The 26,326-nt window shown below is 36.3% G+C and overlaps 4 protein-coding genes across 5 annotated transcripts; 2 read left to right on the top strand and 2 right to left on the bottom strand.

The window, feature by feature from the left end:
* Positions 1-11,435: 11,435 nt before the first annotated feature.
* On the top strand, positions 11,436-12,097 carry LOC146924250 (uncharacterized). The gene has a single exon (XM_085709246.1). It carries the CDS (start codon positions 11,438-11,440, stop codon positions 11,969-11,971), a length of 534 nt encoding a protein of 177 aa, XP_085565372.1. The 5' UTR covers positions 11,436-11,437; the 3' UTR covers positions 11,972-12,097.
* Positions 12,098-14,521: 2,424 nt separating this feature from the next.
* On the bottom strand, positions 14,522-17,547 carry LOC146924249 (protein FAR1-RELATED SEQUENCE 5-like). Its single transcript, XM_085709238.1, has 2 exons — positions 16,536-17,547; positions 14,522-16,101 (listed from the first exon to the last, which is right to left on the bottom strand). Exons 1-2 carry the CDS (start codon positions 17,416-17,418, stop codon positions 14,582-14,584), a joined length of 2,403 nt encoding a protein of 800 aa, XP_085565364.1. The 5' UTR covers positions 17,419-17,547; the 3' UTR covers positions 14,522-14,581.
* Positions 17,548-18,848: 1,301 nt separating this feature from the next.
* LOC146924248 (uncharacterized) lies at positions 18,849-22,102 on the top strand. Its single transcript, XM_085709239.1, has 2 exons — positions 18,849-19,129; positions 19,997-22,102. Exon 2 carries the CDS (start codon positions 20,071-20,073, stop codon positions 21,754-21,756), a length of 1,686 nt encoding a protein of 561 aa, XP_085565365.1. The 5' UTR covers positions 18,849-19,129; positions 19,997-20,070; the 3' UTR covers positions 21,757-22,102.
* A 992-nt stretch (positions 22,103-23,094) lies between these two features.
* On the bottom strand, positions 23,095-25,872 carry LOC146924247 (staphylococcal-like nuclease CAN2). Of its 2 annotated transcripts, XM_085709241.1 has the most exons (10): positions 25,714-25,872; positions 25,595-25,671; positions 25,404-25,459; positions 25,048-25,162; positions 24,807-24,920; positions 24,086-24,273; positions 23,941-23,997; positions 23,690-23,849; positions 23,533-23,601; positions 23,095-23,414 (listed from the first exon to the last, which is right to left on the bottom strand). In XM_085709241.1, exons 1-10 carry the CDS (start codon positions 25,790-25,792, stop codon positions 23,322-23,324), a joined length of 1,008 nt encoding a protein of 335 aa, XP_085565367.1. In that variant the 5' UTR covers positions 25,793-25,872; the 3' UTR covers positions 23,095-23,321. The 2 variants fall into 2 exon arrangements, with proteins under 2 accessions (XP_085565367.1, XP_085565366.1); XM_085709240.1 differs by having other exon boundaries at positions 25,595-25,872.
* Between the last annotated feature and the right edge of the window lie 454 nt (positions 25,873-26,326).

Raw genomic sequence — 26,326 nt, 5'->3', positions numbered from 1 at the left:
AAATTTATTCTTCATAGGACAACAGCCAAATCAGGCAAAAGATTATTGGTGAAAGATCAAGCTTCAACAACGACTCTTTGGTGTGCAGGCAATTTCACAACGTCTCTTTCACACCACTATATAAAGGAGTGAAGACCTAGAGAATTGGTAATGCATGAACTCTGAACGAAAGACTCACAAAGATTTTCACAAGTACCAAACCTCTGCTGAAATTGTTCTGCATTCACTTAGAATTTCTGTGTCTCAAAGTCATATCTTAGAAATTCTTAAGTCCATTGAGTCTGTATCTGATTTGTATTGTGATCACCTCTGATTGTATATCAAGTGTTCAACCTTAAACAATTTTCTGTGTAATTTTGTTTAGTTAGGAAGTCTCTTGCAGTTGTGCTTGAGCAGGAAGTCTCTTGATTGTGGTCTTGAGCAAAGGAAGTCTCTTGCTTGTGTGCTTGAGCATTGGAAGTCTCTTGCTTGTGTGCTTGAGCATTTGTAATCAGATATTACTCATAGTGAAATCTCCTTGGAAGTGCAAGGGGGACTGGACTACTTCCGGATTGTGGAAGGAACCAGTATAATTGCTTTGTGTCGTTCTTCTTCTCTCTCTCTCTGTTTTATTCCGCTGCATTTAGATTCTGATTATCACTTCAGAAGCTGTCTCGCTTAGCTTCTGATCAGTGTGTTCAGTTTTTAGGAGAAACGAAGAATTTTTCTAAAACACAATTCAACCCCCCTTCTTGTGTTTTTCTCACCTTCAATTGGTATCTAGAGCCTTGGTCTGTTGTGTATCACTTAACCGTGCAACAGTCAAAGATCTGAGAAAAACATGTCTACTCCTACTCCTACTGGTCCTGGTGATACTAGCTATAAACATGTCTCACATGATTATAGTGATAGTAAGAAAACCAGTATTGGAAAAGTTCCAAAGTTCAATGGAGATGCTGAAGAGTTCTCTTGGTGGAAGACCAACTTTTACAGTTACATCATGAGCCTAGATGAAGAATTATGGGATATTCTGGAAGATGGTGTTGGTGATTTAGTCCTTGATGAAGAAGGAGCTGATGTGGATAGAAAGAAACATACTCCAGAACTGAGGAAACTTTACAAGAAGCATCATATTATCAGAGGAGCTCTTGTCACTGCCATACCCAAAGCAGAATACATGAAGATGAGTGACAAATCCACTGCTAAAGCTATGTTTGCTTCTCTCTGTTCAAATTATGAAGGGAGCAAGAAGGTCAAAGAAGCAAAGGCTCTCCTGCTTGTACATCAGTATGAGTTATTCAAAATGAAGGATGATGAAACTATTGAGGAGATGTACTCAAGGTTTCAAACCTTAGTTTCTGGTCTACAGATTCTAAAGAAGAGCTATGTTGCTTCTGATCATGTAAGCAAGATACTCAGAAGCTTACCTGCCAGATGGAGACCAAAAGTGACTGCCATTGAGGAAGCTAAAGATTTAAACACTTTAAGTGTCGAAGATCTTGTTAGTTCTCTCAAAGTTCATGAGTTAAGTCTTAATGAACATGAGTCTACTAAGAAGAGTAAATCAATAGCTCTTCCATCCAAAGGCAAGTCATCAAAAGCTCTCAAAGTGGTTGAATCTGAAGAGGAAGAACAGTCAAGTTCAGACTCTGAACCAGATGCTGCAGAAATGGCCATGCTCTCAAACAGACTTCAATATCTGGCCAAGAAGAACAGAAAGTTTCTCTCCAGAAGGGGTAACTCCAGAAGCTCAAGGAAAGAAGATCAGAAGGGATGCTTCAACTGTAAGAAGCCAGGTCACTTCATTGCTGAATGCCCTGATCTTCAAAGAGAAAAGTCAAAGGACAAGTCAAAGAGGTCTACATTCAAACCAAGCAAATTCAAGAAGCAGATTAAGCAGAGTTTAATGGCAACCTGGGATGATTTGGGTAGTGAATCTGGATCTGATAAAGAGGAAGCTGATGAAGATGCAAAGGTAGCTGTTGGGTTGGTAGCAACAGCAACTTCAGAAGCTGGGTCAGATTCAGACTCAGAAGATGAAAACGAGGTATATTCCAAAATTCCCAGAGATGAACTTGTTGAGTCACTTAAAGAACTTCTTACACATTTTGAAGTAAGAACCAATGAGTTGAAGGATTTAAAAGAAAAATATGCTGATTTGGTACAACAGCAAAAATCAACTTTATTGGATCTGAAAGCTTCTGAACAAGGACTTAGGGGCTTTGACTTCATGTGTAAAACATATGAAGATCAGCTCAGGTTCTTATGTCAGAAGCTACAAGAAAAGTGTAATGAAAAACCTTTAAGTAACCATGAAATTGCTCTTGAAGATTTTATTATATCTGGCATTGACAGAAGCAGAGTGACTTCTATGATTTATAGCATTTACAAGAACAATGGCAGAGGAATTGGTTTTCCAGAAGTGAAACTGGAGAAAACCAATCTAAAGTCTTGTTGTGAATGCATCAAGGAAGGTCTGAAAACATTCTTTGTACCAGAAGGGGCTGAGTTGGAAACTGTTGTTCAATCAGAACCTGAAGCTTCTAGTTCTAAGGCTTAGATTATTTCAAAGCCAAAGAACTCTAAGTCAAAGGCTATGATCAAATCTGATTCCAAGACTTCAAAGGTTAGGATCCTGAAAAGATCAGAACCTATTCCTCAGAGTCTGGTGAAACCAAAATCTGGGGTTCTGAAGTCTAAGTTTCAGAAGAAGACAGTTACTGCTTCTGAAGTACCAAAACCTAAGGTGATGGTTAATCAGAAGCAACCCAACTCACAGCACAAGGTACAAGAAGTGAAGAGTAAAGCCTTAAGTACTAACCTTCCAGGACCCATAGAACAATGGGTACCTAAATCTAAAAATGTCAATGATGCAGGTATGTCTAAGAGCAGTGCCAAAGCAAAGATCATGGTACCTAGACAGTGGTTGCTCAAGACACATGACAGGAGACAAGTCCATGTTCCTCAGCCTAACAATGAAAGAGGGAGGAAATGTGAAATTTGGAGGCAACCAGTCAGGCAAGATCATAGGTACAGGAACTATTGGTAATTCCTCTACCTCAATTAATAATGTATGGTTGGTAGATGGTCTTGAACATAACCTTTTGAGCATTAGTCAATTTTGTGATAATGGTTATGATGTGCTTTTTGAAAAACCCAACTGTACAGTAATCAACAAGGAAGACAAATCCATTGTGTTCAAAGGAAAGAGAGTTGACAAAGTCTATAAAATCAATTTTTCTGAACTGGCTGATCAGAAGGTGGTTTGCCTACTATCAGTGAATGATAAGAAATGGATGTGGCACAGAAGGTTGGGACATGCTAACTGGAGGTTAATCTCTAAGCTTAGTAAGTTACAACTTGTGAAAGGGCTACCAGACATTGACTATTATTCAGATGCACTCTGTGGTGCATGTCAGAGAGGAAAAATTGTGAAATCATCTTTTAAATCCAAAGACATTGTTTCAACCTCAAGACCGTTAGAATTACTCCATATTGATTTATTTGGACCAGTAAGTACTGCATCCTTATATGGAAGTAGATATGGATTAGTCATTGTTGATGATTACAGCAGATGGACTTGGGTGAAATTCATAAAGAGTAAAGATGTTGCGTGTGATGTATTCAGTAGCTTCTGCACTCAAATTCAATCTGAAAAAGAATCAAAAATTTTGAAAGTCAGAAGTGATCATGGTGGAGAATTCGAAAATGAGCCATTTGAAGCTTTTTGTGAAAAACATGGAATTTTCCATGAATTCTCTTCTCCTAGAACACCACAACAAAATGGGGTTGTAGAGAGAAAGAATAGAACTTTACAAGAAATGGCCAGAACCATGATTCATGAAAACAATTTACCAAAACATTTTTGGGCAGAAGCAGTGAATACAGCATGCTATGTTCAAAACAGGATCTATATTAGACCTATTTTGGAGAAAACAGCATATGAACTCTTTAAAGGAAGAAAACCCAATATCTCTTACTTTCATCAATTTGGATGTACATGTTACATTCTGAACAACAAGCTCTACCTAAAGAAATTTGATGCAAAGGCCCAAAGAGGAATCTTTTTAGGTTACTCTGAAAGGTCAAAGGCATACAGAGTGTATAATTCAGAGACACTCTGTGTTGAAGAATCTATGCACGTTAAATTTGATGACAAGGAGCTTGAAGATAAAACTTCAAAGCAAGGTGAAAGTTTTGCAGAGATACAGGTTCCTGAAGCTACTCCAGAACCTGATCAGATAGCTGAATCTGAAGATAGTCCAGAAGCTGAACCCACATCAGAAGCGCAAGATGAAACTGCTTCTGATGAAGCACAAGATGACTCACATCAAGAAGATCCTCCCAGAAACACATTCAAACACAAGTCTTCACATCCTGAGGAGCTAATCATTGGAAACAAAGATAGTCCAAGAAGAACAAGATCACATTTCAGACAAGAAGAGTCAATGATTGGACTAATCTCAATGATTGAACCTACAACAGTTGATGAAGCACTTTCAGATGATGGATGGATCCTAGCTATGCAAGAAGAGTTGAATCAATTTCAAAGAAATGATGTGTGGGATCTGGTACCCAAACCTCAGCACAAGAACATTATTGGAACAAAATGGGTATTCAGAAACAAGCTGAATGAGCAAGGTGAAGTAACAAGAAACAAAGCCAGGCTTGTTGCACAAGGGTATAGTCAACAAGAAGGCATTGATTACACTGAAACGTTTGCTCCAGTTGCAAGATTGGAAGCAATCAGGTTACTTCTTTCCTATGCAGTTAATCATGGCATAATATTATATCAAATGGATGTCAAGAGTGCATTTCTAAATGGTGTCATAGAAGAAGAAGTGTATGTCAAGCAACCTCCTGGATTTGAGGATATTAAATATCCTGACCATGTTTTTAAACTGAAGAAATCACTATATGGCTTGAAACAAGCTCCCAGAGCTTGGTATGATAGACTAAGTAATTTCTTAATCAAAAATGATTTTAAAAGAGGATAGGTCGATACTACACTCTTCAGAAGGACCCTTGAGAAAGATATTCTTGTTGTGCAAATATATGTTGATGATATAATATTTGGTTCTACTAATGCATCTCTTTGCAAGGAATTTTCTGAGTTAATGCAGGATGAATTTGAAATGAGCATGATGGGAGAGCTGAAGTTCTTCCTGGGCATTCAAATCAATCAATGCAAAGATGGAGTCTATGTTCATCAATCAAAGTACACAAAGGAGCTTCTGAAGAAGTTCAAACTTGTAGATTGTAAAGTGATGAACACTCCAATGCACCCTACGTGCAACTTGAGCAAAGAAGATGAAGGAGCTAAAGTAGATCAGAAGCTGTATAGAGGTATGATTGGTTCTTTGTTATATCTCACTGCATCTAGGCCAGATATTTTATTCAGTGTATGCTTGTGTGCAAGATTCCAATCAGATCCTAGAGAATCTCATATGACTGCTGTCAAGAGAATCTTCAGGTATTTGAAAGGAACAACTAATCTTGGACTCCTTTATAGGAAATCCTTAGATTATAAGCTAATTGGATTCTGTGATGCTGATTATGCTGGTGATAGGATTGAAAGAAAGTCAACCAGTGGCAATTGTCAATTTCTGGGTGATAATCTTATATCCTGGGCTAGCAAAAGACAAACAACTATTGTTATGTCTACAGCAGAAGCAGAATACATTTCACCTGCAAGTTGTTGTACACAACTACTTTGGATGAAACATCAGTTGGAAGATTATCAGATAACTGCTAACAGTATTCCCATTTATTGTGATAATACTGCTGCTATTTGTTTGTCTAAAAATCCAATTTTGCATTCAAGAGCTAAGCACATTGAAATCAAACACCATTTTATCAGAGATTATGTTCAAAAAGGAATTTTAGATATACAATTCATTGATACTGAAAATCAATGAGCTGACATATTTACTAAGCCTTTAACTGTTGAAAGATTTGATTTTATAAAGAAAAATTTGAACATGCACTTTGTATCTGATTAAATGCTTGCTTGCTCCTGAATAGGATTTTAGGTTCTGAAGTTAGTTCAGAAGCAGTAGTCCATCAGAAGCTCTTTATTGAGGTTCTGAGGAAAACTCGCTTCTGATGATGACGTCAGCATCTGAAGTCCAGAAGCTGGATTTGTTGCTTCTGAATAGTTGAATTAGTGGAAACGTTGGAAGTTACCTTTTAAAAAGTAACTTCTGACCCACTAACTTGGTAGTTACTCTGTGAACTTCTTACGTGGCCTGTATGTGTTGGTGTATAACTAAAAGGGCAATGATGATTTAATAGCTTTGAAAGTACTTTTCACGCGCCCCCAATTTTGTCATTAATGTTATGTTTGTTTGTCTCTTTTGAATTGCAATCGTTTTACTTTTAACACTTTGTCAATTCACACACTACTCACTCACAACAAACACATTTGCTCTCAAACCTCTTGCGAAGTAAGCGCATTCTCTCAACCTTAGAACCCTAAAATCTTCATCTTCTTCAAGTCTTCGTCAATCATCAAATGGCATCATCAAGCTCACAACGAGAAGATTCAGTATCTACTTCACGAATGGTCCCTGAATATGACTACAGAGGAAGAAGCATGAAATTGGAAGAATGGGATTTGCAGGTTCAGATAGAGAATCCAGTGGACTTTGATTCTCTGAATTTTCATAGGTGTTCAATCAGAAGCTACTATGAAGAGCAAGGACTCATGGATTATTTCAAAATGTTGAATGGACCAACATATGAAGCTCTGGTTAGACACTTCTGGGTAAGAGCAAAATTCTACAACAAAGCGGCATCCTTAGCTGAGGAAAGTCAGATGGTGCTAATGTATCCTGAATTAGAAGGGAAAACAAGAGAAGAAATGGGTCTTGCGCCATTTGTTGAAGATGAAATCAGGTCCAGCATCTGTGGTATTCCAGTAAGACTTGCACAATGGCACATAGAGTATGTTCTCAAGGCTGCAGCCTCTGGATACTACTCTGGAATTGATCTTTCAGATGCTGCTGAAAAACGCATTTGGAAAAAGCAAGCCAACTTGGTGATATACAATTCTGAGAAGGAGAAGAAATATGCTGAATTGAGCATGGAAACTAAGATGCTTCTGAAGATTCAGAATGAGAACCTGTTTCCAAGTGGTGACTGTGTGAAACCAAATCTAACTCAGAAGGTCCTTCTCCAGCACTTCATCAAGAAGGAAAAGGTGAATGTGCCCAAATACATGTTCAAGTACTTGGTAGAGTGTTTGAAACAGAGTCAGCTACTGGATAAACCCTTGGTTCCTTATGGAAGACTTCTCTCAGAGATATTCTATCAAGGAGGTATCTTGGACAGTCTCAGTCAATCTCAAGGCTTCACAGATCAGCTACTTGACACAAAAACTGGAAAATTCATTAATGCTCATACTCTCTTGAATATGAAGCTAATCAGTGAAGTCACCAAACTTCAAACTGATTTAAGTGAATCATTTGTTAAGTCTGATCTTATGAAGGACTTTCCACCCATCTGCAAGAAGGATCCCATTGAAGTGCAGATGTACTATATCAAGGAACATTTTGAGGCAACCAATGAGAGAATCAGATTGGAAGATATTCCAGAGGAAATGTATGGTGGTGCTCTGCCACGAGCCAGAGGCAGAAAGTCAAAAAGGAAGATAACTGCAGAGCAATATCTAGAGGTTGAACAACCTGCTAAAAAGGCAAAAGTTGCTACTGACAAGCTCAAAATTGGTAGTTCATCAGTACCTTCTATTGAAGAAGCCATTGAAGACATGGATTCCAGGTTGATCATGGATGTTGGCATTTCTCTTGATCAACCTGCTATACCAAAGAGGAAGAGGAAGCCAGCCTTGAGGAGGACCAAGGATTTTCCTCATATCACCTCTACAGCTCAAGATGCTTCTGATTTGGAGTTAAAGAAGTTACAAGAGAAGAAGGCAGCAGCTGAAAAAGTCTTGGAAATTGTTGCTGAGCTACAAGAGTCTGTAGTCTCAGAAGCCAAGAAAATGTTGCAGATGACCAGTGAGTTTGCTCAAGAGGATTCTGATCCTGAACCAGAGAAGGTAATTAATATATCATCAGATTCCGCATCCAAATCATTATCAGAATCTGATGATTCTGATGATGATATACCCTTAGCTCAACTGTTTCGAAAACCAGTAAAAAGCCAATCAACATCAACCAAAACCAACGATAAGCCCTCTCAGTCAACTACTTATGAACCAGTTGGTCACATAATTAATGAGAAGTTGGCTGAACTGGCTAAGCAGAGAGAAAGAGTCATTGATACTATTTTTCGCCTTCACCCTCAACCTCTTAACATTCAACCTCTCAACATGATTCCTCCAGAAAATGTTGAGTCTACCTCAGAAAAGGCCTCTGAAACAACTCCAGAAGCAGCTGCTTCTGAAAATGTTGTTTCAGAAAACCCCCATCAACAAACACCTGAACCACAAAAACCCACAACACCCCCACTATCACCAATAGCTACTATTGACCCCCAACTCAACACTCAAACATCAGCTTCACCACAACAACCACCAACTGAAACTGAGTTTCAACCTTTACCTGAACACTCTCCAGAACCAACTCCCATGGATGTTGACATCTCTCTAGTCAATGTTCAAGCCTCAACCTCCACCACACACTTTGCCTCTGACCAGCCTTCATCTTCAAACACACAAACACACTTTACCATTCCAGTTCCTAACCCTATTCAAGATTTGGAAATCAATGATTCTGATCTTGAAATCCTTGAACAACCACCCACAGACATCCTGGAATCTGGATATATTAATTCTGAGCTTCTGACAATTGAGAGTCAATTGCATAATCTGGTGGATCAAAGAGGGACAATTTATCTCACAGGTGCATATGAAGACTCCTGGGCATCTCTTCAGAACCGGGCAACTGAGCTAATTGAAAGCATAAGGGCTAAGTGCATCAGAATCAAGGAAGCTACTGTCAGGAAGTTAATGGAGCATCTGAATCAGAGTCTCAGAGTAAGAAGTTCTACACTGCTCCTGGCAAACCAGCCTTTCTTCTTTGAAACGGATTACTTGACCAGAGAAGCAAGGTTGTGTAAGCTTCTGAAGAAACAGATGGCACAGCAGCAGCAAGAAGCTAGAGAAAGGGAACAAGCTCTTCTTCAGAGGCAACAACAACTTGAAGAACTGTTGAAGAAGAAGATTGAAGAAATGGAAGAGATGAAGAAACAACAACAAACCAACCCTTAGTTGCACACCCTTGTGTTTTTCTTTGTTTGTTGTCTGTTTTAAAATTTCTTAGTCCTTGCTTCTGAAACCATCTTGTCTTATTTCTCTTGCTTCTGAATGCTTACTGATTCTGACTGTTTAGCTGCTTCTGACAATTGATATACATGTTCATATATTTTGCTCTGATTTATTTAGTTCATTGCTTAGTATACTCTCTCATGTTTGAGTTTTTCTCATATCTCTTTGTCTTTTATGCCTATATATTTCAATTTTTTTGATAATGACAAAAGGGGGAGTATATGTGACAAGTATTTAAAGGCTCTGAGCCCCATTAATGGCATTTGAAATTTTTGAAAACCTTCTATCATTTTTTTTTACCTTATTGGTATAAGCTATGAACGAACGAAGGAGTATCAAAATTCAAGTAAAATTAATTGAACCATTCTTCTTATCTATAAGTTAATTCTTTCAATGATTCAATTTTGTTTTTTAGCTCTGATAATATTATTGCGCGAAAAATGAATTTAATTAACCTGGATAGAACTTAGGGGGAGCTTACAAACCTCACCTTAAAGACTATCAGACTCAGGGGGAGTTTGAGCTTACAAACCTCAGATTCTGAGCTTACAAACCTCAGAACCCCAAAGTCAACTTGTTAATTAGATTAACAACAATTGATCAATTTTAAATACTTTTGTTTGTCATCATCAAAAAGGGGGAGATTGTTGGAACAAAATGTGTTTAACAATGAACCTTAAAGGGTTTTGATGATAACAAGGTATTAAAAATTGTAATTTGGACTAGCTAATATTTGTTCAAGTGTACAGGACCATAATTATAAAGTTACATCATCATTGGTTCTGAATGAGCAAATAAAGAGCTATGGAAACAACAAAAATTTGAAGCTTGGACGCTCCTGAAAGCAACTTGCTACTGAAGAGAAAAAGCGCTCCTGAAGTCAAGCTGCTCCTGAAGAAATAGCGCTCCTGAAGTAAGCTGCTCCTAAAGAATAGTGCTTCTGAAAACAAGAGGTCCAGAAGCCACATCATCAGAAGCTGCGTCATCAGAAGCTGCAGAAGTCATATCATCAGAAGCTGCATCATCAGAAGCTGCCTCATCAGAAGCCATTTCACCAGAAGCTGAATATCAACTGGATTTGCAAAGAATCAAGAATTGAAGAATTATCAATGCAAAAGCTGTCTATTGGATTCGAAAACACAAACAAAGGATTAGTGGAGTTTGCAACGGTCATTTCAAAGGTGTTTGAAGGCGTGTGTTTGCAATTTGGACGAAAGCGTTGACATTGTACTTTGTACGAATTGTACAACCACGTTCTCCACTACTCTGTTTTGTGTCCGCGCTACAGGACAAGAAAACAGCTCCAGAATACGGTTTCGCCTGCATAGATGTTCCTTTGGGTAAGGAATGGATTTCAAATTTGTTCTTCATAGGACAACAGCCAAATCAGGCAAAAGATTATTGGTGAAAGATCAAGCTTCAACAACGACTCTTTGGTGTGCTGGCAATTTCACAACGTCTCTTTCACACCACTATATAAAGGAGTGAAGACCTAGAGAATTGGTAATGCATGAACTCTGAACGAAAGACTCACAAAGATTTTCACAAGTACCAAACCTCTGCTGAAATTGTTCTGCATTCACTTAGAATTTCTGTGTCTCAAAGTCATATCTTAGAAATTCTTAAGTCCATTGAGTCTGTATCTGATTTGTATTGTGAGCACCTCTGATTGTATATCAAGTGTTCAACCTTAAACAATTTTCTGTGTAATTTTGTTTAGTTAGGAAGTCTCTTGCAGTTGTGCTTGAGCAGGAAGTCTCTTGATTGTGGTCTTGAGCAAAGGAAGTCTCTTGCTTGTGTGCTTGAGCATTGGAAGTCTCTTGCTTGTGTGCTTGAGCATTTGTAATCAGATATTACTCATAGTGAAATCTCCTTGGAAGTGCAAGGGGGACTGGACTACTTCCGGATTGTGGAAGGAACCAGTATAATTGCTTTGTGTCGTTCTTCTTCTCTCTCTCTCTGTTTTATTCCGCTGCATTTAGATTCTGATTATCACTTCAGAAGCTGTCTCGCTTAGCTTCTGATCAGTGTGTTCAGTTTTTAGGAGAAACGAAGAATTTTTCTAAAACACAATTCAACCCCCCTTCTTGTGTTTTTCTCACCTTCATTCTACACATTAATTGTTTGAATTATATGATGTTGATTGTTTTTTTACTGATGAAATAGATAATGACACCAGCAATAATTGGAAATCCGGGTAGTCATTATGTATCCTTCGTAGTGAATCTCAAGAGCCAAAAGTTACAATTCCTGAACAGCTTGGCAGGAGATCCACTGCACATGAAGAATGGAGACCCAACTGTGTACAAAAGAATGTTTGATGTATGGCTGAAGGAGGTGGAAGCATTCGTGAAAGAATTGTATAAGAAAAGCAACATCACAATGCCTTTCCAGTTTAGCAAATTTAAATGGGAAACACCAAAGGTGCCTATTCAAACTGATAAAGACAGTTGTGGAGTGTTTTGCATGAAGTTTCTTGCTGAATGGGAGGATGGCAATCCAGAAATGGAATCTTTCAAAGGTTGGACCAAACTGAAAAAGCGTGGGGAGAATGGAAAGGTTACAAGAATTATGGATATGAGAATTGAAATCTGTTCAACAATATTAACTGACTCCAGCAATAGCAAAAGACAACATGTGGAGAAGGCAGCAACTTCAAACTACAAACAAGTGCTTGAAAAGCTAGCATCTCCGATTAAATAATGAATTAGTTTTAATGTTTTTTTTTGGAGTTTTAATGTTTTTTAAGGAGTTTGTACACAGATGTTGATGAATTTATATATTTCTGTCAAGTTTATGGAGTTTTAAATGATGAGACTATTACTGAAACCATATGTCTGTTTTAATGGTTTTGATAGCTTTAATTGTGAAACCAAAATCATTGTCAAAAGGTTTTAAATGATGGAATTATTACTGAAACAATAAGTTTGGTTTAATTATTTTTGGTGTTATAGTGCAAACTTATAACATAGAAAAGAATTACTTAATACGAATTAATCAATCAGTAACCACTTTTTTATTTATTAAGCTTCATCATCTCTCTTTTGTTTCTTCCGTTGTAAAACAAATTTCTGCATTTGTCTAAGTAAAATTGTGGTTTAATGGTTTATAAAATAAAAGAATAATAAAAATTATTATTGACAAACAATTTTAAATAATGACCTTTACTGAAACCAATAGTACAGTTTAATGGTTTTGAAAGTATTCTATGTGAAACCAATATAACTGCCTAATGGTTTTGTAACTGCCTAATTAGAGACACATAAATTTCCACGCCCCACCAAGATAAATACGGGAAAAGGTATAATAACGGTTAGAATGGAAGAGTCAGAGTCATGGACAGTTGAAAAATGCAATTAATTTAAATAAAGGAGTTAACTATGGTTTTGTAGGGAAGTTGAAACTAAATGAAACTGCCTAGTATGGTTATTAAACTGCTTAGGATGGGAAGTTGAAACATAAGGATTAACATATTACTATATATAATGAGGTTGCTTTAGAGAATGTTTCAGAATTAGTACCATAATAAGGTCTTGTGTCACTTACATTTCCAAAACAAAAAATGTCAGACGTCACTACTGCAAATTCCGCTCCAGTTGCTGTAAACGGAGACATCGCAACGGCAACAAATCTTGCAAATGAAGTAAGAGAAATCATCGTAAACAACACATTTGAAGCAATCTATTCCGATGCCAATATTAGAAACCAATTATCCCAACTTTTAAGCCAAATCCGTCCACTAAGACACCTCCTCAATCCTGTTCATTCAGGATTAGTCTGTTCATGTCTTCAGTTGCAAAACATGTTCGCTGCAGGTTTACCAATCATTGAAACTGATACCCTAAATGCAAACATCGCAAGACAGGAACTTGCTGTGTTCGAACGACAATGGAAGGTGCTCAATGATGATTTTGTCGCTGCTGAAAAAGCAATGACAGAACTATCATTGCAAAAGCATGCCTCTGATACTCGAATCGAAGTATTGGAGAAGGCACTTGCAGAAGAAAAAGAAAAAGGGATATTGATCGGGACAGAATTTGAGGCATCAAGGGTTCATCACTCGCAGCTGGCAGGGAGGATTATGGCTGGAACTGAATTACACACAACGTTGCAGAATGCGGTTGAGCAATGGGAGCAGAAGTACAATCAACTTGTGGTATGGAGAGAGAAAGTGTTGGATTGCTGGACAAAAATCAGGGCGTTCTATGGATGAAGAAAAAAGTAATCTTAGTATTTATTAGTAATCATATTTATGTTTTCATAATATTTCTGTATAAGTATTTTTAATTTTGTTATGTTTGGATTTATAATGTTAGTATGGTTTGTAATGTTTGGAACTATAATATTAGTATGTTTTTCCAATAATGCCTACATTGTTTAAAAATGCCTTGTTTTATTATGACTTTGATATCAAATCCATTGAAAACAGCAACAAACACTATTAAGAACAAAAAAACCATTAGATATGATAAATTGAAACTACTGAAAAACTCTGAAAAACTATGCTAAAACCATTGGCTTGTGCATATGGTTTTGGTGAGTTGTACTCCAAAACCATTGGCCTGTGGAAATGGTTTTGGTGAGTAATAAGCTAAATTGCTATCAAATTATCCCTAACACTCATACTCCAACAGTTATTTTAAATGATTCAATCATTAGGTTAAAAAATCACAGTTGAATATTCACATTGAGTTAAAAACATCACAGATTGAATCAAATTAACCGATGTAATCAACTGATGTAAACAACTGAACTAAAATATCACATATTGCAATGATTCAATCATTGCAATGATTCAATCAAGTAAAATTCTTACTACAACAATAATTTGCAATGATTCAGTTTACTTCAGTTTTATAGCATCAGTTTTCAATTCAATGAGTGGTTTCAATTTCAAAAACATAGTAATATTGTCACCGCGCATTACATCAGAATTGACATCATTTAATATTAATTTTATCACTTGAATAGATTGAAGCAAATTGCAAAACTCAGTAATTTATCCACTTAACTCAGTAATTGAAAATCTTAACTAAACCATAATTATAGTTTAATGGTTTTGAAAGTGTACTATATGAAACCAAATTAACAGTCTAATGGTTTTGTACCAAAATATAGTAATAAATGCGTTAAAACCAAAAAATGTGAAAATGTATAGTTTCCAGAAGATAATATTCAAACCAATGCATAACAATCAAGAATTTGATATGAAATCTAGTACAAACTTATCACATATAACATAAGTGACCGCTTTTTTAGTTAAAGCATCATCATCTTTCCTAACTTATAACATAAAAAACAATCAGTGCCCGCTTAATTTGTTAAAGCCTCATCATCTTTCTTTTGCTTCTTCCGAGCTATAAGGAATTTCTGTCTTGCTCTAGCTTTTTCATAATCACTTTTAAGTCGCTTCTTTGACCTAATTGGATTTGGTCTTTCTTTGAACTTTGGTGCAGTCCCAACAGATGGTTCACAGACAGCAACTGCTTTTGAAGACTTAGAAGGCGTAACGGATGATCGATCTGTATGAATACCTTTAGAAATAAGAAACTCCTCTGCCTTTTTCCCTGCCTCAAGAACACCGTTGAGAAATATTTCAGATGCCTCCGCATCTGCGCAAACACGTGTAGAAAGCTGAACTGTAACAGCACAAATTTGTTGATATCGTTGCGCTTCAGTGGTGTCTTTAGTGCCAACATTCATGGTGGATTTCAGCTTATCGACAGACGGACGCACATCTCTAGTCCACCGCTTTAAAACATATTGTGCAGGTATAGTCTTCAAAAAATGATATTGCACATGACCACCTAAGACCTCCAAAATCTTGAAAACATGTCGACATAAGAAACCCCGGTTCTCAAACATACGACATGAACAAGTAAAACTTTTGCTCCCAATGTCGACTGTGACAACCCTTTCATCAAGTCGATTATGATCTTCAAACCTTGGGGAAAGGTTTTCTTCAAATTCTGCATCCAAAACATCAACATTCGAAACCCTCTCATTATCATTATCAACATCATCGTAATTATAATCAACCTTCTCAATTGTGAAAACTTTGAAGAACTTGTTCAATTCTGACCCTTTTGTTGTGTCCTCCTCATAATAGTATTTGAAGGAAAGGTCATACTGACTGTGAATAAATGAAAAGCAAGATGGTGTATACTTGTTTACTACGGACCGCATAAGCTGACTGTTGGGATAATTATTTTTTGTTCTAGTGTTTGCAGCCTTAAAGTCCAACTCAGCATGATTATCCCTCATTCTCTGAACCATAATGTTGAAATGACTAAAGAATCGAACAAGTGAATGGTCTGGCTGCAAAAATCCACGAAGAAAAGCATTGAAAGACTCACTTAACTGTGTCGTTTTCAAACCAGCTGTAAAATGTGACCTCACCCAAACTGAAGACCAATGCATACGATTTGAATGAGTTTGAACAAGCCACTTAAAGTCCGAAGTAGGCCTTCCATTAAAACAGTTTTTCATCATCTGATCCCAATTGTAGTCGAAATCTGATTCATCTTCGACATTTGAAACCAAATTAGTTAACTCATCGAAAAATGCACTGTTTGCACGAGAGCCGAGATTTTTCTTTGCATTCTCTCCCATGTGCCATGAGCAAAGACCATGAAAAACACCTTGAAAAACATTCGGAATTGACTTCAACAACGCACCAGCCTGGTCTGTGTATATGGTTTGAGGTTTCTTATTGGACATACACTTCAAAAAAGTTGTAAACAACCAATCAAAAGTAGCTGATGTCTCATCATACAGTAGCGCAGCACCAAATAACACACTCTTACGATGATTGTCAAAACCAAGAAAGGCAGCTGAAATGAACCAAATCAGAACAAAATACAACATATTTAAAAAATATAAAACCATTGTGCTGTGTAAATAGAAAAAGCTATTTATTTAACAACTGTAAAAAAACACCTATGATCTTTGCATAGCTGGACATAGCACAACTTCTCAAGCGAGATGTCTAAACTCGCAAACACAGACAGAGCTATTTATCATCGATAAAAAAACACATATGATCTTTCCATGGCTGTACAGAGCATAAATTCCAAGGCAAGATAGGATCACCCATAAACCAGAACATTAAATTCTAAACCTTCAATCAATATAAACATTCAATTCTAAACACACACAAGAGCCAAATTAACACACATATACCAGAACCTTCAATTCTAAACCAGAACATTCATTCAAATTTCAAGAATATAAGAATTAAAAACTGTGAGAAGTACAAAATACTAACCTAATGGCCGATATTTATTGTTTGTTCGGTAAGTTGTATCAAAACTGACAACATCACCAAATAGAGCATAATCTTGTTGCATAATTCCATCTGCCCAAAAAATACTGGCTATGTCTTCTGCAGCATCAACTTGGATATCATAGTAAAAACCTGGTTTCGAGAGAGCTTCATTTCTAAAGAATTCTTGAATAACAGTTGCTTCACCAGCCACCATCTCCTTTTGACGAGTTGTCATTAGATAGTTCTTTAAGTCCGAAAATCGAAAAGGAAGATTCTCCGCGCCTCCAACTCCTTGACCCATCACTTCATAAGATGTTCTCATCGACATTCCAGCTTTAGAATTTATTAAAGCAAGTTGTCCTTGAACTTCATTTACTTCTCGAAATGATCTCAAGTAGCACAAATGCTCTGGTTTATGTAATGGATGACAGTGATCAACTTCCCACTTATATATCTTATAGACATTCAACGCTTCATCCAACTTCAAATATATTCCAGCTTTACAACCAACCCTTTCCTCTGGTTTTTCTTTAGCTTTCTCATACTCAACAAGAACTGGACTGTCACATGTTGGCCTGTTTTTAGGATTAAGCAGACTTCCCTTCTTGAAACCTTCTTTGTTACAAACATAACGCACATAATGTACCTTATCCGATTTCTTATTTTGTGAATTGTTCTTGGACTTCAACATACTCCTAACAGAGAATCCAGTGTTATATGCATAATTAAAATAAAAATCTTCAATCTCTTTTATAGATTTAAAGACCAAAGACTTCCATGATTCTTTATCACTAAATGAGTAACATTGAGAACTATCCGCATCAATAACTGAATTTTCAACCGTCAATTGTCCACTCTCAGATGAAGTTAATATCAAATCCATTGAAAACAGCAACAAACACTATTAAGAACAAAAAAACCATTAGATATGATAAATTGAAACTACTGAAAAACTCTAAAAAACTATGCTAAAACCATTGGCCTGTGGATATGGTTTTGGTGAGTTGTAATCCAAAACCATTGGCCTGTGGAAATGGTTTTGGTGATTAATAAGCTAAATTGCTATCAAATTATCCCTAACACTCATACTCCAACAGTTATTTTAAATGATTCAATCATCAGTTTTATAGCATTGAGTTAAAAAATCACAGTTGAATATTCACATTGAGTTAAAAACATCACAGATTGAATCAAATTAACTGATGTAATCAACTGATGTAATCAACTGAACTAAAATATCACATATTGCAATGATTCAATCATTGCAATGATTCAATCAAGTAAAATTCTTACTACAACAATAATTTGCAATGATTCAGTTTACTTCAGTTTTATAGCATCACTTTTATATCATCAGTTTTCAATTCAATGATCCTTAACTTCAATTTTAAAGCATCAATTTTCAATTCAATGATTCAACAGTAATTTTATATAATCAACAATAATTTTCAACGATTCATATCACAGATTGCATCGAATTAACAGACTGAATCATATAAATGAATAACTCGCCGGAGAAATACGTCGGAGTGAATAACGTCGAAGGAAGGTGAGAAACACGTCGGAGAGAAATGTGAGAATCACGTCGGAGAAGAATCAAGTTGCAGCAGCGAGAAACGGTGAGAATCGAGGTGCCGGCGATGAATTTCTGAATCACACGAATCAAGATGAATCAAGATGAATTTCTGAATCGCACGAATCAAGGGTGAATCACGTCGGAGAGAAGGCTGAAAATAACGTCGGAGAAGCGAGCAAGGCTAAGAATCACGTCGGAACGGCAAGAAACGGTGAGAATCGTGATCGTGAACCGGCGCCGGCGACGGAAACGGTGAGAAAAGCGATCTTGTTAGGGACGAAACACTGTGGCATCTGAAGCTCAAGATTAGAACACGTGTGCAATATCGGACGGTTGTGATATGTTTGAGCTGAAGCACCAGATTATAACACCTGTCCTTGATCTAACGGTTCTGATTTGCTTATGCACCATGCATAAGGAAATCCTTATGCATAATAACTTTTGCCCAAATTAAATTCATATTTAAACATGTCGTTTCTAACTTAAATTTTACTTATGTAATTTTTTTTTTTTTAAATTTCAAGATTTAATGATATAGATTTTTTTGGTGAATAAAATACTAAATAATTTTTACTTAACCAGCTAAAAATAACGCGTGGCACAAAACTCTTATTGCCCTGTCTTTTTCTTCTAGAGTAACAAAATTCTAAATAAATTTGAATTTTCAATGTTTTTCCTTTTAATTTTTTTTATTAAAGTTGTCCTTTTTTGTAGCTGAAAAAAGAAAGATATTCTCCATCCACTCATCAAATATAATTTTTTTTTTTTTTTTTTTTTATCTCATTTTTCCTTTTCTTCTTGTTCTTCTGAGAAGTCACATGAAGCAACAATCTTTTTGACCACATGCTAAAAATCAGCGAATACAAGTAAAACCATTCTTGTTTCCTTTCATTCGTTTCTTTTGTTTTACATAGTTTGTGACAGTTGTTCTTATTCCATTTCTTGTTTCTCTGTTTTGCTCTCAATATAACTCTTACTTGGTTTCAACGCTTTCTTCTCTTGTTTTCTCAGTTCTTAGGTACGTTTCTATTCAACCCATTTCTTCATATGCCTTCAATTTTTGATTTTTTCATCTGGGTCGTTTATTTTTTGCTTTTTCTTATCAGCATATTTGATTACTAGGGTTTTGTCATTAGATGATTATGTTGCTATTATTAAAATTGGATTGGATATTGGGTTTTTATTTTTGAGTTATGTTATGATTTGTAATATGTGAATTGTGAATTTAATTGGTAAAATTTTATTAAGATCTTTTTTTTTTTGGGTGGTGGCCGGGATTTTGAACCCCAACCTTGCATATTTTATGCATTATCCAAACCAACTTAGCTAAGCTCACGAGCACAGTTTTATTAAGATCTATTTACTAGGTTATCATCGCTTGTATAAGTCTTTCTTTTTTGCTAGTAAAATAAGCATAGCAGAGATGAAGATGTTGTGTTGGATGTATGATAAAACTAAACATGATAGAATTAAAAATGACAATATTAGAGAGTGAGAGTTGGGGTAACGACACCTATTGTAGAAAAATGATAGAAACTTGACCTAGGTGATTTGGGCATGTAGAGAGAAGACGTGTTGATTCTGTAGTAAGGAGAATATATCAGATGGAGAGTAGACGAATCACTAGAGGCAGAGGAAGACCTAGAAAAACTATAACAAAAACTATTAAGAAGGATCTAGTGATTAATGAGTTAGATAGGGATATGATATATGATAGAACATTATGGTGGTGTTTAATCGATGTAATCGGTCCCACATAGCGAGATAAAGGTTGGTTGTTGTTGTTGTCGTCGTCGTTGATATCTTCTCTGTCTTTATAGATTGACATGAAATTTGTTTTTTATTTGAATACTTAGCACGACTTGTTATGTTTTTGTCCTTGCAGTATTTGTTCTGTACCCGTACTATTGATTTGTAAGGTTCTGATTTTGATTGAGAAAGCTTAGACTTCATAACATAATGGTTTCGGTTGATAATAATGGTAAAGATGAAATTGAGGAATGTAACAATAATGGAAGTAAAGCAAATGAGTTTACTTCCATAGATATTTCAAGTTCTCGAAGAGCAATGGTGACAGATGAAAATCCTGGTAGAAAGTTCCCGAGCACATTGAGTGCTATTCCTAATAGGATCAACTTCTTCAAAATCGGTTCTGCGTCTGCCAAATTCAAGCGTCTTGCCACTCAGATGGACCAGGCTTCACAATCTGTGCCTTCTCCGAGTTCACATAGCTTAAGAGAACGCTTCAAGCACATGTTTTCAAAGAAACTCGACTGGGATTCGATGAAGAAGATGACAATAGAATGGATTAGGAACCCGATGAACATGGCCCTTTTTGCGTGGATCTTATGCGTTGCTGTTTCAGGTGGAATCCTGTTCCTTGTCATGACTGGTATGTTGAATTCTGTGATTCCAAAGAAGTCGGCAAGGAATGCATGGTTTGAAGTAAACAATCAAATACTCAATGCTCTGTTTACACTGATGTGTTTGTACAAGCATCCAAAGTTATTCTACCATCTTGTACTTCTGTGCCGATGGAATCCAAAAGATATCGCCAAACTTAGAAAGGAGTACTGCAAGAATGGAACTTATAAGCCTCATGAATGGAAACACATAATGGTAGTGGTAATTCTCGGTCATGTGAACTGTTTTGCTCAATATGCACTTTGTGGTCTAAACTTAGGGTATAAAAGATCTGAGCGCCCGGCCATCGGTGTTGGAATATGTATAACTTTTGCGATCGGTGCACCTGCAATTGCTGGTCTATATACAATCCTTAGTCCTCTAGGTAAAGATTATGATTCTGGATCGGACGAAGAATCACAGGTTCAAATTGCTGCTGCTCAAAAGATAGAGCAGATGAGACTGAAATCATTTGAGAGGAGATATTCATTTGCAACAAAAAATCAACTAAGAACAGTCGAAAATAGACCAAAGTGGAGTGGAGGAATACTTGACATTTGGGACGATATTTCTCAAGCATATCTATCACTTTTCTGTACTTTTTGTGCATTTGGTTGGAATATGGAGAGACTTGGCTTTGGAAACATGTATGTTCACATTGCCACTTTTATGCTTTTCTGTATGGCCCCCTTTTGGATTTTCATCTTGGCTGCTGTTAATATTGAGGATGACACTGTTAGGCAATGTCTAGTAGGTGCTGGGATTGTTCTATGTTTTTTCGGTATGCTCTATGGTGGTTTTTGGAGGATCCAAATGAGAAAGAGGTATAATTTGCCTACTTATGACTTCTGTTTCGGCAAGCCTGCGGTTTCGGACTGCACACTTTGGCTATTCTGTTGTTGGTGCTCTCTTGCTCAAGAAATGCGAACGGGGGATGCCTATCATATTGTAGATGATAAATTCTTCAGCAAAGAAATTAACACTGTTGACCAACCGCCGATTTCACCTCTGCGTCGCGAAGGTGTGTCATCAACCAAATCTGGGACAAGTTCTCCTCTTGGTGTCAACTCGTCTCCTTCTACTTTCAAACCGTCAAGTCCTCTAAGTTCTAGCAGTTTCTTTATGGAATATCATAGTCCAGATGGTCCACTATCTTCCGTAAAAGAAGAGCTTTCTGAAAAAGATAAAGATGTAACAATGATTCCACCAACTCCGCCGGTGATACAAAGAGAATCTCCTTAGTCCCTGAAGATAGAACCTCGAAATCCTTTCTACTTGCCAACTGCTATTTATATATGGCATTTTATGTGATGGTCTATTCAATTTTGAGTTCTGTACCTCCGAACTCATGGTTTTACTCATTTGGTATGCTCCTACTCATGTATATCGACCGTGTATTTGAGGAGGCACGTTTTAGCTGGCTGACTATCAGCTGCATGTAATTGAAATCAAAGTACTTTCTTGTTTGAGGCTTTCTTTACATCCATTGAAATGATTGTAGAGAGCATTGTACAGTACATTCTTAAGTGTGTGTTCCTTCTTTTGAGTACAATTTATGACTGGATATGCAACCAGGTTTTGTTTCCAATATGTTATGAATTCTTGCTTGCACAGCTTTTCTGGTTCTATCCAAGAAACAGGCTGCATAGTTTGTATGAAAGACACATGCATGAATTTGTTGATTCACCTGGTTTATGGAAAGTTAATAAATCATTTTTTAATTATACAGTTTACTTAGGGAATTGGGCATCAAAATAATTTGTACATATAGCCTGCACAACAACAGCAGTCTGATTTTTTTTAATATAAATTCTGATGAGACTAAAGTACCGAGAGTTCATGATGTAGTGTGGTTCAGAAAATATTGAATATGCTGAGTTCTGCTAGTGTTATGTAATGTGTATTAATGCACATAACATGTGCTTCTCTCTTCTTTTGTGAACAAGCTTACAATATATGATTCATGAGTTGTTAATCATATATGATTCATACTCATAGAATGCTTTATTTGTGTAGTATACTACATCATGGAAAAGTTCAAATTGAAAGGAATATTTTATCATAAACCATACAATTTGCAGTGTTGTGTAGCCCGTTGATGAACATCATGAAACTAGCGAAAACAGTAAATTTAGTTTTTATGTTGGATGTGTAGCCACACAAAATTATGAATGAAAAGAGAGAAAGTACCGTCTGTTGTAAAATAGATGACACTGTTTAGTTTTAAATGGTTTGACGAATGTTTAGACCTTTCAAAATGTGACACACACACACACACACACACACAGCATTTTTGTTTTGTCTAGTTTCATCCTGTGTTTGAGAGCAGCTATTGTGATGCGGCTTTCATTTCGTCTAATCCTCGTTTATTCTATGATAGATCACAGCTAGAAATGTTAATTATAGCCTCCGGTGAGCAGCAAGCAGGTACAATATTTTGTTGTGTTCTACTTGCAAAACTGTTGATGCCGTTGTATCTGTTATTTTCAATGTTTAGACTTGTAGAAGACAATTTTTGTGATCCTTTATTGTGTTTTGCTCATGAATAAACATAAGGCACTCAACATAGAAGCCAACACCTTCACACCCTAAGAATTTTTTGCATTCTTCCCATCGATAAAATATCAACTTCAAGTACTGGTTTTTCAAATAATTAAACATATTGAAGAATGAGGATATATATATACAAAGCATATACATTTTTTCTTTCAATCAGGCAATTACTTAAACATCATTTCAGTTTGTGTTAATCAATGCTGCAATTACTTCAACATCATTTCTGCTGGTGTGATTCAAGACGATGTTAATTAGTTTCTTCTGTCCTTTCTCCAATCCCATGGCTTCTCGGGATTTTTTGAAGCCCATAATCCAACTCGCTTCGCTCTGGCTTCTTTCTCCCACTAGTGTAAGAACATAAGAAAGTTAGGATCCTATCATGTTTTCCCCCGTTAAACCAAATACACAATTCATGCGTTTTAAAGCCCCAAATGCATTTTCATACACATCATTAGCACTTACGGTTTCTAGTTCTGGTCGTTTGTCGTAGGCTGCATAGTGCCATGCTAAACCCTTCTTTAGCATCAATTCCTTATCATAAAAAGAAATCAACATGAAAAAACTTGACAGTCATAAAATGTAAAGAGTTAAATTAACTTGAAATGTATGAAATGAATACCTGTACAAAAACGTTATTACAATAGATATCGCCTACTAAACGTTGATACTGATCTTCTCCATAAATAAGGACTCTCAAAGATTTCCCTTGAACAATCTTGGTCAGTTCAGTTTTAGCTTTTTTTCCGTACGGCATTGCGTTTTCTGGCGCATCAATTCCCCTGTTTTTATTCTAGAGTTCATCAATAGTTCAATACTGAAGACTTAAAATGTATGCAAGAATCAATCAATGTGTGTTTGTTTGATGAGTACCTTAGTCGGATCCGATACTTTTTAGCTAGGATTTCCCCGTTTTCAAATAGAATCATCCTAATCAAGAAAACAACATTGGAGTAAAATATGTAGAATTTAACTTTGAAACAAATACATTGAGAATTAAGTAAAACTATAAACCAACCTGTATCCTGCGTCAATAATCTGTTTGTGCAATGCCTCTGCCTCTTCATAGTTCCTTCTAGAACGGGCTTCTGCTCTATGCTCGGCTGCAATGTGCACGTTACTAGGGACCCGTGATGATTCTCTAGGGTCTGCTGTGCTAACATAAACTGTTAGACCATCACCATCTACCACTGCTTTTGCATCAACCTAGTCCAATTGCAAAATCGATGAATCATTTCAACTACCACATGTTCATCATCAAATCATCATAATATGCTTATAATTTAACAAGAGGGAATTGCCGTTTTAGTATCTGAAATTTAAGGATAATTTGGTCTTTGAAGCAAACAAAACTCTTGAGATTGAAAACCATTGATCACAAACTCGTTTATTATATCAATCAATTTTATCTCTGAAATTGTTGCAGAAGAGCTAATGCTATCAAAGAGCTCAAAATTTCATAAATCATTTTAGAATTTTGTGAATCTTAGAAACCAAATTGCTCAATTTATGCAGTTTTAGAGACTAAATAAGTGATTTACTCTACATTCGTGTTATCAATTGCAGTTTACGAAAAATAGTTGTTTGTTCAAATTTCATAACGCAACAGTGCTATAGCCGTTATTTGATAACTATTTGTACTGAATATTATATCACCGAATAGTTGTCTGTTCAAATTCTGCTACGTTATAGCCGCCATTTAACAGCACTGCTCGACATGATAGTAGTTTGATTCTTACCGGCAAGGTGTGTATTTCATATTGTACTCCTTGAGGTAAAGATGTAGGAGGAGGTTGAACAGCTACTTCAACTGGAGTATGTGACAGTGGAAGACCATAGAAAGTCAACAATCCCTATAAATCAAACAACAAAACACAAATTTGATCTGTAATTAGATTATGTTTCTGTTATATCGTATCACACAGTGACAGTACTATTAACCAAATTAAGTAGAATTGAAGTTTGGAAGTACATGAAAACCTCAACATCTTCTTTTTTATGGCCTTTCAATGTCAGAATAACAAGACTAGCTGCTTCTTCAGGTGTCCTAGGTGGTGGTCTTGCCTCTTTCCAACCATCTATTAACTTTCTATACCTTCAAATTCAAAACAATATAAGCAAGCATTAAAGGGTATAATAATTGGATTCAATTTGTATACACCGTCAGTGTAATTTTCTTTTACACATATCAGATCACATTTTGATGTCATTTGATCAGATAAACAAGTAAAAAAGTTTTACACTGACAGTGCATAGAAATTAATCTGGTAAAAAATTTCTATTATTTTAACAGTAATCAATATAACAAATGAACAATGTGTTGAAATTGAGTGTACCACATAGCTTGAGCCTTTTTAGAAGACACAACATGTCTGCTTAGTCCTTCAGGAACCTAAAAAAGATTAAAAAATAAAAAACATATATGCACATGTTACAAAATGGTGGGGTTGGTAAAAAGAGTAGAATTTTGGTAAGTTTGAGGTGAAAAACGAGATTGAAGATGTTTTTGAGTAACAAAATAGGTTACCTGGGAGGTGTTTTGAAAGTTAAAGAGATCATGAGCAAGAGCTGAAACACCAACGGTGGATTGTGGATGATCATCAGCAAGAGCTGAAACACCAACGGTGGATTGTGGATGATCATCAGATGTTGTTGGTTGGAAGCAATTGGCATAGAGGAATCTCAGAGCATTTCCAATTGTTGAACGAATAATTGAAGAAACCATGGAGAAAGGAAAGTGAAAGGTAGTAGGTGTGACAACTACCTAGTCTTCGTAAAGAAACCTTGGAGAAAGTGAAAGATAGTAGGTCACAAAGGTCCCTAGTGCATGATTAAATACAAAGTGGTTCATGAATGTTCAAGGTTCATGAATGTGCAATTTTGTTATCTAGTCTCTGACGTTAAATAATTCTGTTAATTGATTATGCGACAAAAGTTTTATGTTGGACATATGATGTGTTATATGGAGTAAAGTGAAAATAGAAAATTGTCACTTTAGTTCCTGAACTGAAAATCAATATCTGCAAACTCGTCCTAACAAAGTGTTGCTCTTCGTCAAGAATTGTGTCATCTTTGTTAATGAAGTTGTTCTGTGGTTGCGGGAGACTTGTTTTTAAGTGTCTGACTATGCATACTTACTATCAGCTACACTTACTATCACTAAGGTCCCGTAAACACTTACAAGCATATATAAATCACAAGTTGTTAGTTTTACATGATGCTACCTAGTGAAAGCACGCCTAACCCTCTTATAATGTAG

The sequence above is a fragment of the Medicago sativa genome, chromosome 5 (genome assembly GCF_051527215.1).
Source record: "Medicago sativa cultivar Bolivia chromosome 5, Bolivia_mono, whole genome shotgun sequence".
NCBI classification, from domain to species: Eukaryota; Viridiplantae; Streptophyta; class Magnoliopsida; order Fabales; family Fabaceae; genus Medicago; species Medicago sativa.
The sequence above is the reverse complement of the archived record's forward strand: the minus strand, read 5'-3'. Positions and strand labels throughout refer to the sequence as shown.

What these genes read in the sequence shown, in the direction of transcription:
- LOC146924250 (XM_085709246.1), top strand. Translation starts at nt 11,438, where the DNA reads ATGACACCAGCAATAATTGGAAATCCGGGTAGTCATTATGTATCCTTC.
- LOC146924249 (XM_085709238.1), bottom strand. Translation starts at nt 17,418, where the DNA reads ATGGATTTGATATTAACTTCATCTGAGAGTGGACAATTGACGGTTGAA. An exon ending in CAATAAATATCGGCCATTAG is followed by an intron (nt 16,102 to 16,535) that starts GTTAGTATTTTG and finishes GGTTCATTTCAG; the next exon opens with CTGCCTTTCTTGGTTTTGAC.
- LOC146924248 (XM_085709239.1), top strand. Translation starts at nt 20,071, where the DNA reads ATGGTTTCGGTTGATAATAATGGTAAAGATGAAATTGAGGAATGTAAC.
- LOC146924247 (XM_085709240.1), bottom strand. Translation starts at nt 25,792, where the DNA reads ATGGTTTCTTCAATTATTCGTTCAACAATTGGAAATGCTCTGAGATTC. An exon ending in ACTTTCAAAACACCTCCCAG is followed by an intron (nt 25,460 to 25,594) that starts GTAACCTATTTT and finishes AATCTTTTTTAG; the next exon opens with GTTCCTGAAGGACTAAGCAG. An exon ending in ATGAAATACACACCTTGCCG is followed by an intron (nt 24,274 to 24,806) that starts GTAAGAATCAAA and finishes CAATTGGACTAG; the next exon opens with GTTGATGCAAAAGCAGTGGT.